This window comes from Tinamus guttatus, unplaced genomic scaffold (genome assembly GCF_059628265.1).
Source record: "Tinamus guttatus ecotype Peru unplaced genomic scaffold, ASM5962826v1 Tinamus_guttatus_pri_ptg000215l, whole genome shotgun sequence".
In the NCBI taxonomy this organism is placed as follows: Eukaryota; Metazoa; Chordata; class Aves; order Tinamiformes; family Tinamidae; genus Tinamus; species Tinamus guttatus.
Genome location: NW_028288749.1, coordinates 2,132,670 through 2,145,700, shown reverse-complemented (window position 1 = coordinate 2,145,700; position 13,031 = coordinate 2,132,670). Strand labels below are relative to the sequence as shown.

General features: G+C 58.6%; 1 protein-coding gene across 2 annotated transcripts in view; it reads left to right on the top strand.

Annotated features, from left to right (window-relative positions):
- The window catches only part of CACNA1E (calcium voltage-gated channel subunit alpha1 E), a 94,376-nt gene that overhangs the window by 23,642 nt on the left and 57,703 nt on the right, over positions 1-13,031 (top strand). For both annotated transcript variants that reach the window (XM_088524851.1, XM_088524852.1), the window contains exons 5-8: positions 2,016-2,119; positions 3,795-3,947; positions 4,211-4,392; positions 11,526-11,629. In XM_088524851.1, coding sequence (XP_088380977.1) covers positions 2,016-2,119; positions 3,795-3,947; positions 4,211-4,392; positions 11,526-11,629 — 543 coding nt within the window. The remainder of the gene's footprint in view (positions 1-2,015; positions 2,120-3,794; positions 3,948-4,210; positions 4,393-11,525; positions 11,630-13,031) is intronic.

The window sequence follows — 13,031 nt, the reverse complement described above, 5'->3', positions numbered from 1 at the left end:
GATATATTTCCCATCCTACCTGCTCTCTCATTTACATCCTTCCAGTAGGCCCTCTCTGCTCTCTTCTACCTGAGCTGCCTTCTGCCTTTCCCCTCCAGAAGTAGAACTAACCCCTTTGCTGGTGTGACCTATAAAAACGCCTTCACTCTTTCTTTCTTTCTTTCTTTCTTTTTCCTCCGGTACATGTGATGAAAAGCATGAGATCATTGGGATTTTTATAGCCCAATCCGCCAGCTTTTTTAGATAACTTGGATAGTGAGATGTAATTTTAGTTTAGGTCTTTGCCTAAAAATAGAGAATAATTATTAGCCCATCAGACATGGATTTTGGAAGTGTTTGATAGGATTTAAATTGCTCTAGGGGTGCAGGGGTTGCTGCCCGGTTGGAAGGGCTGTCACATCCCGAATCCCAACTCTCAACGATGCTTCACAAGGAGGAATAGGAAACCTTAGTAAATAACATGAAGAGGAGATGCTCCTGCCGCCCCGCAGCCTCGCATCCCGACACGGAGGAGTTAACCTTTTTAAGTGGAGTTTAGTCCTGGTGCTCTTTTCCCGTCGCCTCAAGCTGTTTTTTGCACTTCTTGTTCTAATGCCCATTTCTAATTCCTCTTTGGTTTATTTATTTGTGATAGTTGACCAAGCCTTTAAAAATGCCTCTTCCCTCCACGGCAAATATTTAATTTTTAGGGGAGAAAGCAGGGCTGGGAAGTACTCCAGGGAGACTCTTTCCCGTGTGACTTTGGAACCAGGTCTTTCCCTGAGCAATTTGACGTGCAGGAAGCGAAGAGCGAAGCGTTAAACAAATTAGGTCCTGCCCGGGAGACCAGAACTGGGTCGCACGGTGCCATGTGGGTCGCGCTGTGCAAAGGAGCCCCAGCTCTGGGGTTAACACGCAGCGAAGCGCTGAAGTCCGGAGCGCGCTTGGAGCGTTCACGCTGTTCCTCGGAGTCGCGCGGTGGCCGTGCCCCTGCGCCCCGGTGAGGCCGGGGGTCAGCAGAGGCCGTAGCTCTCATGGCCATGTTGGTAGCAGCCCTGGTGGCTCCGTGCCCAGCCCAGGCCTTGTGCCGGAGGCTGGGATGGATGCGATGGGTGCCCCTCTGCCTGAGGTCGACCTGCAGCAGGAAGGGCGAGAGAGCAAAGTCCCATCTTTCCTTCCACGCCAGCTCCGTTCCCCCAATCCTGCTTCCCAGGCAGTGCCTTCAACTGGGGGAGGCAGAAAGGGGGAGAACGTGAGCGCAAGTTGCAAGAAGCCGTTTTGCCGATGGGAGAGGGTTTCTGCTGCCGGGGTATCCTAGGAAATTGGCCTCGTGCTGCTGGAGGGGCACGTTGGTACCCGCTGCACCTCCGGGAGAGGAGGAGGAATGAGCACTAATTGTGCCGCTCGCCTGAGAGCTGCTCTGGCCTGTAATTAGGGGAATTAGTGGAACAATGACCCAATTTCCGTCGCTTTTTGGCTTGCCGCAAGCAGCCCTGAGGTTGCCGCCGTCCCGCTCCCCATCTCCTCTTCCTCCTGCTGCTCCCTGCTTTGCTCCCTCCTTGCGACCCTCCTGCTTCTCTCCTGCCTCCCGGCAGCGCCAGCGCTTGGGGACAGAGCTGCCACCAGCGCTCCCGGGGTGCCAGTGCAGGCGAGCTGAGCCGAGGAGGGGGAGGATCCGCGCTCCACATCCGTGCTGCGCCGCTCTGCCCGGCCCTGGAGCAGCATCCAGCGTCCCCTCGGGCACCCTCTGATACCTCCCCTGCAGCACTCAAAGGCCGCACTGGCTCCTCTCTTCCCCCAATTTGTTTTCCAGCGGTTAGCTTAAAAATCGCTGTGTTTTAAAAGAAAACCTCTGGGGTCCTCCTTTTGCCTGCTGGCTGTCTCCCAAGGTCATCAAACTTTCATTACTATATATTTTTTAATGCATAGGAGGTTCGCGGCTTATTCTCCGAGCTCCCCGAGGGGGGGCTCCAAGGGCACCCCGGTGCGTGGAGCGGGACCCCGCGGTGACTCTGCTCTCTCCGTGTCCGGTGCAGCATCCTCGCCACGGCTGGGACGCACTTCAACACGCACGTGGACCTGCGGACCCTGCGGGCTGTGCGCGTGCTCCGACCTCTGAAGCTCGTCTCGGGCATTCCCAGTAAGTCGGATGCTCTTCGCCCTCCTGCCGGCTTCTTCCCATCCCCTTCCAGCGTCCTTCAGGTTTGGAGTAGTCCTTGTACCACCTGGGGCATAGAATGAGAATCGTGGAAGCGGGGGAGGATGAACCTTCCTGATCACAACCGGGTCGGGGCAGATGTCACACGCGACCCTCGCAGCAGTCCCTTCAGCAAACTCAATGGCAGGAGGTTTCCACGCAGTGTGGGAGCGTTGGGTGTCCCCGCGCGGCATTGCCAGCCGGCCCGAGGCGCAGCGCGCTCTGCCAGCGCGCCGTGGGGAGCTGCAGATCGGCAGGACCCGCGCACTGGTTCGGCTCCCTGGCCAGAAGGCAGTGGGTGGATCCTTTAAGGACTGAGGTTTATTCAGGGGAGATCTAGTTTTTGCAAGTTTTCATCTGCAGGAATGGGGATAAATAAAGAAACTAGGCTGCTGGTATCTCTGATCCTCCCTTCCTTCCCTCCTTGGGCACTGAACAGGCGCTATGATGGATCCCTAACTCGTTGGCAGAGAGGAGGAGAGAGAGAGGAACATGGGCCACTGAATCCGGCCGGTTTGGCTGGCATGTGAAAAATGCTCTGCTGGATGCTCAGAGCTTTCTCACAATCTTCATGGAGCCCTGTACTGAGCCGCAGCCCTGCAGAGAGGGCTGGAATTGTAAGTGGCAGAGATCAAGGGCAGCACCAGCTTTATTAGGTTCTGGAAATGTTGTGGGATTTATTCCAGAAGGCTCCGAAATGGTCCTAGGAAGCGAGCTGTGATCTACTGCGGAAGCAGGCAGGCAAATCTTCTGTGGAAATTCCCCGGCATTTGGGTGCTGTGAGGGGTCCAGCCCAGGGCCCTGGGCAGGGAAACTTCGTGGCTTTGTGCTGCTGACACAGCAGCTCCTCACTAGCTCTTCCCAGCAAGCAGGGCCAGAAGCAGCCCCAGCAAAAGCTCCTCTAGGAGCAGAGAAATCCTGCGGGGAAGGTGTCCCCTCCTTTGCTGCCAAGAGATGTCCCAGCCTGGCCCCTTTCACCAGTTGCTGTTCAGGAGATGTTTGTCCAACCCAATTTGATGCTACTCCCATTGGGAAGTGCTCCGTGGTGGAAGAACTGGTGAGAATTAAGGTTCCTTGGAAGAAAAAGCCTGCCCTGAGGTGCAGATTGCTGGGCACGTGTGGGTCTCCTGGCTTACGCTGCTGGGGGATGGTGGCAGGACTGTGGCTCTCGCTCTGTCCCTCGGAGGTCCCACGCAGCCAGCGGGTCCCGGGAGGGCGTCTGGAGCAGGCTGGGAGGACGTGGAGCCCGGCAGCGCCCCGGCAGTGCCGTGGGCCTCGGTAGCGCGGCGCAGATGGTGGCTCCTGCTCCATGAGCTCTTGTTCACAAGAGAAGCATGGGGGGGAAGCCAGGGCACAGCAGGGAGGACTTCATTAGGGCCCTGCTGAGTCAGAGGCACATCCAGAAATCATCGCTCCCCGGAGCCCTGCTCCGTGCCCAGGCCGCTCTGCTTCCCTTGGGACCATGTTTTCCTCCCTGGTCCTCAGCTGTACAGAGACCCCCTCCAGTGCTGGGCCTGTCCCCTCTCCTCCTCCTCCGGGGCTACCGTCTGTCCAGCCCGGGTGGGATGGACGGGGGTGCAGCACCTCGCTGAGCTGCGCGGTCTCCTCTGCCTTCCAGGCCTGCAGATCGTGCTGAAGTCCATCATGAAGGCCATGGTGCCTCTCCTGCAGATCGGCTTGCTGCTCTTCTTCGCAATTCTGATGTTTGCCATCATCGGCCTGGAGTTCTACAGCGGGAAGCTGCACCGGGCCTGCTACACCAACAATTCCGGTGAGGACATGATCCCCGCTCCCGCGCTGCACCCGGGAGCTGCGGGGCAGACGGGCCAGCTCTGTCTGTGCGTTGCCCTGGCGATTCAAGTACTAGTGCATGACCCTGCTTTTGTTCAGGGTTTAGCAATCTCTTCCCTCACGTCGACTCCCAGGGCTAGTCCTAATGGAGGCCTCCCTCTGTGTCCCAAACCCGTTGCATTCGGGAATCCTCTATCTCCTGCTTCTCCCTTAGCTCCGTGCCCTTTGGCTCTCTGCTCGCAGGTGAACTAGAAGAGCTGGACCCCCCTCATCCATGCGGGGTGCAGGGTTGCCCCCCAGGCTACGAGTGCCGGGAGTGGATCGGTCCCAATGATGGGATCACGCAGTTCGACAACATCCTCTTTGCTGTGTTGACCGTCTTCCAGTGCATCACCATGGAAGGGTGGACCACAGTCCTGTACAACGTGAGTAACGCGGCGCCGCGCTCGCTGGGCAGCTGCGCGGGACAGCGACGAGCCAGGACCCCCATTCCCAGGCCCTGAAAACCTTTGAAATCCTGGGTTTCTGGAGTGGTGCAGATGGGGCCAGACCTTCCCGTTGGGGCAGGAGATGCCAGGGGGACACAGAGGTGTCTGTTCCGTGTCTCTCTGGGTCCCCTGGGCAAACGGCCTGGCCCCATCTCCGGGCTGGTTTTGCAACCTGTTGCAGAGAGTGAAACCTCGTGAGCGGGGACTGCCACGAGCCTCCTGCTCCAGCAGCGTGGACAGGGTTTGCTCCAGAGGGAGCATCCCATGAAGTTCCAGATACTGGAACCAGGGAAGAGGTGCAGGCTGCCACAGAGCGCTGCGTCTTTGCGGGTGGTCGGATGTATTCGTTGGGTTTAGTTTAAGGGCTAGGAACAACCACCCCAGTCCCGTTCCCAGCCTAATTTCGGCATCGATCTCAGCGTCACTGCGCCAGGAATGTTTTTCTACCCTGGTTCTCATAATGCCTGGAGACTTGCAGGGTGGCACCGCTCTGCCGGAGGCAGATTGGGTGGTTTGTGATGGGGAAACATTCTCAGATATTTACTCTGCCTGTTGGGTGTGGAAAAGCTGATTTTTAGCTCCGCGGACGTTGTCCCCACCGCTGGGACAAGCAGCCTGGCGGCACTTAGCCCTGCAGGGAGAGGCAGCTGAGCCGTGAGCTCCCGTGGCGGGTGCCACTCGGGTCCCCTGCGCGGGTCCCGTCGCCACCTCCTCTCCTTGCAGCCCCTGTGCAGCAGTGTGGAGCTGGCAGCTGAAGCCTTTCCCACCTGGTATCCCAGTGATTTTCCCAGCATCTATGGCAGCGCTGGCCAGATGCTGTCACTGTGTTCCTGGTGGCTGGGGCTGTAAGGTACCTCCCTTTCCCATTCCTCTCTGCAGAGCAGCAGCTATTACTTGCCTATAACGGGAAGTATCAGGGACCTGTCTTTGCTTTTAATTGAATGAGGATTTGGGCCTTGCTGGTAAAAATGCTGCTGATTCACTTTGCTGTTCATCCCTGTCTGCCTCCCGCTTTTCCCTGCACTGTCCCTTAGGCGCTTCCCGCTCAGGCGGGCTGCCTGCCTGCCTGTGCCTCCCTGGCCTTCCCTGGACGCAGATGTGCTCCCGATGCCTCCGGCTCCCCCGGGGGCTCCTAGGTCTGCAGGTGACTCGGCCTTCTCTCTTCCCTCTATGCGGGCTGGTGCACAGGCTGCCTGCCGGCCTTGGCTGCTTTTGTAGGCTCCGGGCCGTTAAAAACCTGGATGTCCTCGGGGAGCACCTGGAGACAGGGTCAAAATGCGTTTGCGACTCCTTTGTGGAAAAGATGTGGAGAGGAATGAGAGCAGCAATGTGCCGGGCAGCTGGGGGCGGCCGGAGCCTGCCGGACTAAGGAGATGCTCCATGGTGATGGATGCAGCCCAGGGATCCGCTCGGATCGTCCTGGCTCTCCGCAGACGAGGGGCAGCCGTGCCCCGGCGGAGCCCGGGACACTCCGCTCTGCAGCGAGCGGCCTCGCAGAGCAGCGGGAAAACAGCTCGGCAATCCCGCAGCCAAATCGCTTGCTCTCCTATTCCCCTGGGTAGCTGCGTCGTGATTTTTCGGCTCCGTTTTCACCCCGTTTTCCAGGTGTAGAAAGGCAGCTCTTGGGGCCTGGGGAGAGCCTCGTGAGGCAGCGTCAGCCCCGTGGCGTTTTCCACGTGTGTTGCTCCATGGATGTGCTTGGCCCTCCTGTTGCTTTCCCTGGTCTCGCCCGCGTGAAACGCTGTTGTGCCATGTGGAAGTATCAGTATGATAGAAAATAACACAAAAATGAAGCCCTCCACCCGAGGCATGTTGTATCTTCTCCAGCTGCCATCCCTAGGAGCCCGAGAGGCTTTAATTCCTTCCCGAGGGAACTGGAGGTTCACGGTGCCTCGGGCTGCCTCTGCCTGCTGCAGTTTCCCCCCTCGCTCTTGTTAGAGCAGATACCTCCTCCTTGGGCTGGATTTATATTAAACCCGATTTGTGCAGGGACCTCAGGGAGGAGGGAGGCTGGCGGCGCCGGCGGCTGCCCTGCTTGTCCGTGCGCGCACGGGCGGCTGCCGCGGGACGGCGTCCGGCTCCCGCTTCCTTCGTGGAACAGCGGCGCTGCGGCCGGCGCGAGGGAGGGCAGCACGGGGGTGGGATGCTTCGGGTGACGGCTCCTCCTTGCTCTCTGGACTCCCCTGTGCCCCTTCCTTGCAGCTGTTTTTCCGGCAGCACCGTCGTGGCTCCTCTGCTCCCGTCCCTCCGGCTTCCCCCTCCTCCGTGCCCTGGGACGCTGCCAGGCTCTCGCGCCGGAACACTTGCCCGGGGAGAAGTAGTCCCTTCTTGTGTGTTTTAAATTAAAACAAAACAACAAAAAAAATCCTGTCAGGGAGGCATGAAAATTTAATCAACACCCAGCGCTCTTAGCAGCTTGCTAGCGAGCGCAGATCTTATTACCGCTGCAGCTATTCCTGTCGGATCCCGGCCGCTCCGGCAGCGGGAAATACAGGCAGAAATCTCCCCTGCACCCCAGGCTGGAGCCCGCGCTGCCCTCGGAGGGTGAGGACTGGTGATGGGTTGAATATAACACAAGTCTGCGAGGACTGGGGGAAGATCCGGCCTTAAAGCCTTTAGCAAACAGCCCTTTCTCCCACCCCAGACACTCTCCCAGAGGAGCCGAGACATCCCCATGCAGCAACATGAAAATTGGTGCCCATTCCGAGCAGTTTTGAAACACTTAATTCTCATAATGCTTTTAGCAACGTGTGTGTGTGTGTGTTTTTTTCTGAGTCAAAAGTGGAAATGTTTCATTTGGAAAACACAAAAATGCAATACATTGATTTTTGTTCCCGGCCTCCTGCTTCCCTGTGCCTGTACGCTTGGGGCCTGCCCGCGTTTTTGAGCATCCCATTTTGGAGATTCCCGGCTTCTCGCTGCCTGTTTGCACCGCCGGCCTGTGCAGGCAACCAGCCCCCTGCCCTCCTCCTGCAGAGGAAATGCGCCCATTTCCTCATTAACCTAATTTGGGGAAGAAAAGCATTTTCATTCACATCTTGTAGAGTGCCGGGGTCGCTGATGGATGCCAGGCCCCGCTGGCAGGACTGAGGCATGGCCCTGCATGCAGGAGATGAAATTACTGCTATTACGGGCCAGAAGCAGATCTGTTTCTGTGCTGCCCAGAGCAGCCCTGGGCAGCAGCAGGGTCTTGAGGGGCCAGCAAGGCCATGCAATCTGCCATGGGGTGGCTTTTTTTTTTTTTTTTTTGGTGGTATATTGAGATATACTGGGGACACCGGTGGGTTTTGCATCCTCTGTCCCCACAGGTCTGATCTCCCCCCAAGCCCTGGAGCGTGGGAGAGGAAAAGCAGAGGAAAAGGACAGCAGAGGAAAAGGATTAAAGCTGGATCGGGGCACCCCACAGCCCTTGTGCCAGGAGAAGAGGCTTCCCCTTGCCCCGTGGAGGGCGCAACGGCGGGTTCAGTGTGTGCTTGGGCCCTGTCCCTCTCAGCGCCATGCTGCCTATTCCCTGCACAAGTCACGGACAGCTGGTTGCGCTAATGATTGTGTTATTACCCCAATCTAATTAGGCGCTGTTTGGTCTGGATTCAAGCAGAAATCACAGGGGCTCTGTCCTAATGCAGATGAATTTTGACAGGGGGCCCAACCGAGCGCAGGACATTAGGAGGCGGCTGCTGCGGCTCGGAGTGGGCAGAGGGAGGTGTTGTCTGCGTGGAGCAGTTTGGCCTTGATGCTTTACATTTTCGAGATGTAGCAACTTGGGTGACCATCCATCCATCCATCCATCCATCCATCTTCCTTCTTTTCTTTCCTCTGCGGTTTTTGGGCCTCTTGGCCAAATTCACCGTGGGCTGGCTGTGGTGACCTCAAGGATACCCTTCCTACAGGCATTGGGTAAAGAGGGGAAGATTCCCCGCCTTGCCCCTACCCTCCAGGGAAAGCCTGAAGTGGGAGCTGTTACTAGACACTGGAGAATCCCCCAGCGAGTGAATAGATGCGTGAGTGAAGGGCAGCCGCTTCCGAGACTTCCCTGCTCTCAGGACACGGGTGCGCGCTGCCTTGGTCGGCAGGATCCCAATTCCTCTCTCTGAGCACCGGGAAAGGGGCGGTGCTGAAAGGGAGGCTGCAAAGGCAGAACATGCTTTGTGTTTATTTTTAGGCAGGAGAGACTGAGTTTGTGCGTTTTTTTCCCCCCTTCCCTATGGCAAAGAAATCCTAAAGTTTCCCATGCGAGTGCAGCCTGAGGGAGGATGCGTGTGGGCTGCGAGCCTGTGCTTTGCATTCCACTTACGTATATATTTAGACTTCAGATTTCTAGCCCCCCGAGGGAGACCTTCTTCTGCAGCTCTCCATGCACTTCCCGCCCTTGGAAAACACAATTGCAGCAGGAAGAGCAGGACGCGGGTCCCCGCGGCACCGACAGCTGCCTCCTCCGAGCGCGCGGTGCTGAGCGGTGCACAGAGCTCCCTCCCCGTCGTCGTCGTGCCGAGCAGCAAGGCCGGGGCCTTCGCTGAAGGGCAGAGCCACTTGAGCCCCTTGCCAGGCACATCCCGAATGTCCCAGCTTGGCAAAGGGAGCTGGCGCAGGGAGCCAAGGAGTCCGGAAGCACGAGCGAGGAGTATTTTTCATTAAGGGAGTTGCAGCATTCGTTTGGTTTGGGGATTAAATTAGCTGTGGTTTCTGTCCACCCTGACCACTCTGCATGGCAAGCTGAAGCGAGGGGAGAGAGCCCGGCAGGAGGCTCCATGGAGCGAGGCGATGCCTATGGAGGGATACCGGGAATAAACAGTGTGGAAGAAGGGGTCGCTCAGGAGTGACAACCACATCTTAGTGCTGAAGAAGGAGGGAGGGGGTGTGGGAGCTGCCAGAAGTCCAAGGTGCTCAAGGAGCAGCCCCTGGTCCGTCACCCCTTCAAACAGGAGCAAGGTGAGGCTGAAGGCTGGGGCGGGCGATCCCGTGGCTTTTGGCATGCGGGGATGCAGGGGAAGGCCGGGTGCTGGCCGTGAGCATGGCCGAGCTGGCAGCAGGGTGCCCACCCGGCCCGGGCCGGGCTCGGCGCCGCCGCAGCCGCTGGTGAGAGCAGGCGCATGACACGGCAGGTCTGGTAATGAGTATTTATAACAACTCCCTCCAGTTGGGGGAGGCACCATCTGACTGGAGAAGAACGAATGTAATGCCTATATTTAAAAGCGGGGGGAGTAGGAAAAAGTAAGCCAGGCAGGAATAGGACTGCAAGCCTGACCTCAATCGCATGCCATTTTAGAACAGATTTTTGAAGGCACAAGAGGAAAATGAATCATGGGTTTGCCAAAGGTAGGTCATGCCAGGCTAACCTGGCATCGGAGGCCTGGTTTCTAAGCAGGGGAAAAGCGCAGGGCTCCTCTCTGTAGTAAAGCGCTTGGTAGGGGAAGCTGTTAATGAACGAGAGAAGATGGAGAGTGGAAGAGGCGCTGCGAGGCTGGCAAGAAGTGAGCAGCATGGAGACGGCGCCGGCAGCTCGGGCTGGCGGCGGGTGTCGCGTCTCGGAGCTTGGCGTGTTGGGCAGCTCCCCTAGCCGGGGCACGGAGGTTGTGGCCTCGAGCGGAGGAGCCATGGCCTGGAGGAAGAGGCAAGGCCTGCGCCGGAGCCTCTCGCCTCAGTGTCCAGGGAAGGTGGATGGAGCCTAAGCTGGAGCGGGGAAGCGGCTGCTGGATAAATTAGGGAGGGAGAATCTGTCATACAAGGGGAAAGCTGGCTTGCTTTGACTAGCAAAGTAAAGGCTGGGAATGGCCATGATCAATATCTATAAATATGTAAGGCTGGGAAACAGGAAGGAGAAGAGCTCTTTAAGCCAAAGACTGATACTGGCAAAAGAACAAGTGGGTATAACCTGGCCACAAATAAGTTTAGGATGAAAATTAGAGCAACCGTTAGAGCATCTGCTCGAGGGCAAGCCTTCCCCGGGGACGATGGATTTTGCCAGAGGGCTCCCCCGGGGGAGGCTGCGTGGAGGGCGATGGCCGCGCTCCGCAGACCGCGTCCGCCCCGCAGGGAAATCCGCTGGACGTGGCGGGGAGCGCAGGCCGGAGCGCTGGCGTTAACGGGATGTGCAGCCGGTTTGGCGGGTCCTGGGGCTTCCTGGGCAGACGTGCTTTAGCCCTGAGTGTGAAAGCAGGGAACACGTGCGTATACACGTGCATATATAAAATATACATGTTTACATATGGGTTTCAGGCCGTGCAAGCGTTGACTGTGCTTGTAAACTGGTACATGCAGCTGGGGAGGGGCAGCCTGGGAGTGGCTGCTGGTGTCGTTAGCCCATAACCCCAGGGAATTTGCTTGTCATCTGCTGCTGAGTGGTCACCTCTCTTCTAGCTGCTGGGCAGAGAAACTGTTAATTTCTTTGGAAGCTCTTTGAGCCTCCTCGGAGCAATGGGACAGCTCCCGAGCCTGTTCCCGTTCTCTGGAGGAGGCTGCGATGGGATCTGAAGGCTTTTCCCAGCCACAGCAACTCACTTGGCACCGCCTGCAGACTCCGAGACACCCTGACGACCAATGCACCAAAATCGGTGCCGCAGGGGACGAGTGCAGTGACCCCAGCCAGGGTTCACTGGGGCCAGTGACTCAGGCGAAGACGAGGCTGTAATCCGCATCGGGAAGCGGGCTGAAGAGCAAACGAGTGTCTCAAAGCCACAAGATTGATGCTGCCTCCCCCAGACGGTCCCGTTGTGCCGCAGCACCGGGGCCGCATGACGCCGGGCAGGTTCCCGTGGGCGCTGCTTTATTAGAAGCCTCTGCGAGTAATTGCCCGGAGGCCCCGAGCGGGGCTGGCCGGGAGCCCTCCGAGCTGTCGGGCTTTGCCCTGCGGTCAGAGCTCTGCCCGGCTCCTCGCGGCCTTGGCCAAGCAGCAGAGCTCCCGTGCGCGGCTGGGCCGTCTCCCTCGATAAACACAGTCGAAAGCGGCTGGTGCGAGGCGGAAGGAGCCTCTTTTCTGCACCCAGGCTCATGTGCTGCCTCGGGACACGCTAACCCCGGGTTGTGTTGGTGTCGAATGTAATGCACACTCTCGTTTCTTTTTTCCCTTCCAGACCAATGATGCCTTAGGAGCCACCTGGAACTGGCTGTACTTCATCCCCCTCATCATCATTGGATCCTTCTTCGTGCTCAACCTCGTCCTGGGGGTGCTGTCAGGGTAAGCAGGTGATTCAATCCGGAAACGGGAAGGGGCGCGGGGGCTGCAGCTCGTGGGTTCCCCTTCCTGCAGTGGCATTTTCCATCTAGGCGGCCGGTGTCTCTGTGCTTCCAAGCGAGACTGTCGTGAGAAGGGTCACGTATTTTATCCCCCTTGTTGAAGATGCTTTCTTGCTCAGCCACCCTGCTGGAAAGCCCACGGTTTTGGTCGCCTGTAGGAAATGGTCAGTGTGAACCTGCCGGCTGACGGTGACCACGTGGAGGGGGTTACAGAATCGCGTCTGAGCCGGGATGTGTGTAAAAATCAGGGTTATGCCTGGCCGCGGTGGAGGGGAATCCGCTACCCTGTGCAGGGAGGTTTTGGTGTCCCTGGGATGCCCGCGGAGAGGCAGGGAATGTGGGGACAACACAGCTGTCCCCGTTCCGCTCTTCCCACAGCAAAGAGGGATTTTAATCCAAGCCACTGGGCTGGGTTTGGAAAGAAAAAGGCTTCTCGTCTCCATGGCGATGAACCGCGGTTGCATCAGCACATCTTGAACGGCTCCGCGCGAGGGAGGACACGGCGGGGACGAGCCCGCCGTGCGCGTGGCCCTTTCGAGTCCCTGGCAGTGGCCAAGCGCTGGAGCGGGGCCGGCTCCCCCGGCCAGGTGCCCCTCAGGGAAACCCGCACAAAGCTGCTGCCGCGGCACCGTGTTGCGCAGCCGGGGGAGCGCGCAGGAATACTTCAGGATGCAGGGATCAAGGTGGGGACTGGCCTCTGTCACTGTCCCCAGTGCCCCTGGGAGTCCTGGAGGGCGGTGGTGGTTTCAGGAGCAGCAGGAAGGCGCTCTTGGTGACTGACTTAACCCAGGCCTCGTTCTGGCCCCTGGCTGAGGGCCAGGGCTCTGGGGGACGGGCTACCATAAGGGTTTGGGCTGCCTGGCAGGGAGGAAGGCCTTATGGATTACGGAGACGTCTGTGCAGGGCTGGGTGGCTTTTGCATTTCTTTGGCTGTGTCCAGTTTGGGCATTTGAGCAACTCCAGCTGGATGTCAGCATCACGCGGGACCTTTCCTGCGAACATCCCAGGAAGGAGGGTTAGGAAGCTTGGGACCAGGCGACCGGCAGAGCCCTTTGGTGCCGTGTTGAAGGCACAACACGCGCGGTGAATGCGCCGAGAGGCTTTCGGTGCCGGCGTGATGCTGAGAATGACCTGTGGATGTGGAACACAGCACGACAAGAGCCCTCCGGCCCGCAAGGCAGCCAGGGACAGGCCCGGCTGAGCAGCGCACCGGCAGCAGGGCCATGGACTGGCTCGGGACGCGGAGCTGCCCAGGCCGGGGCTGCGCGAGGCGGCTCGTCCCTGCTCTGCTCAGCCGGATGCCGTTGTCTCGGGCTCTTCCCAGGCGCCGGCTGGCATTTCCA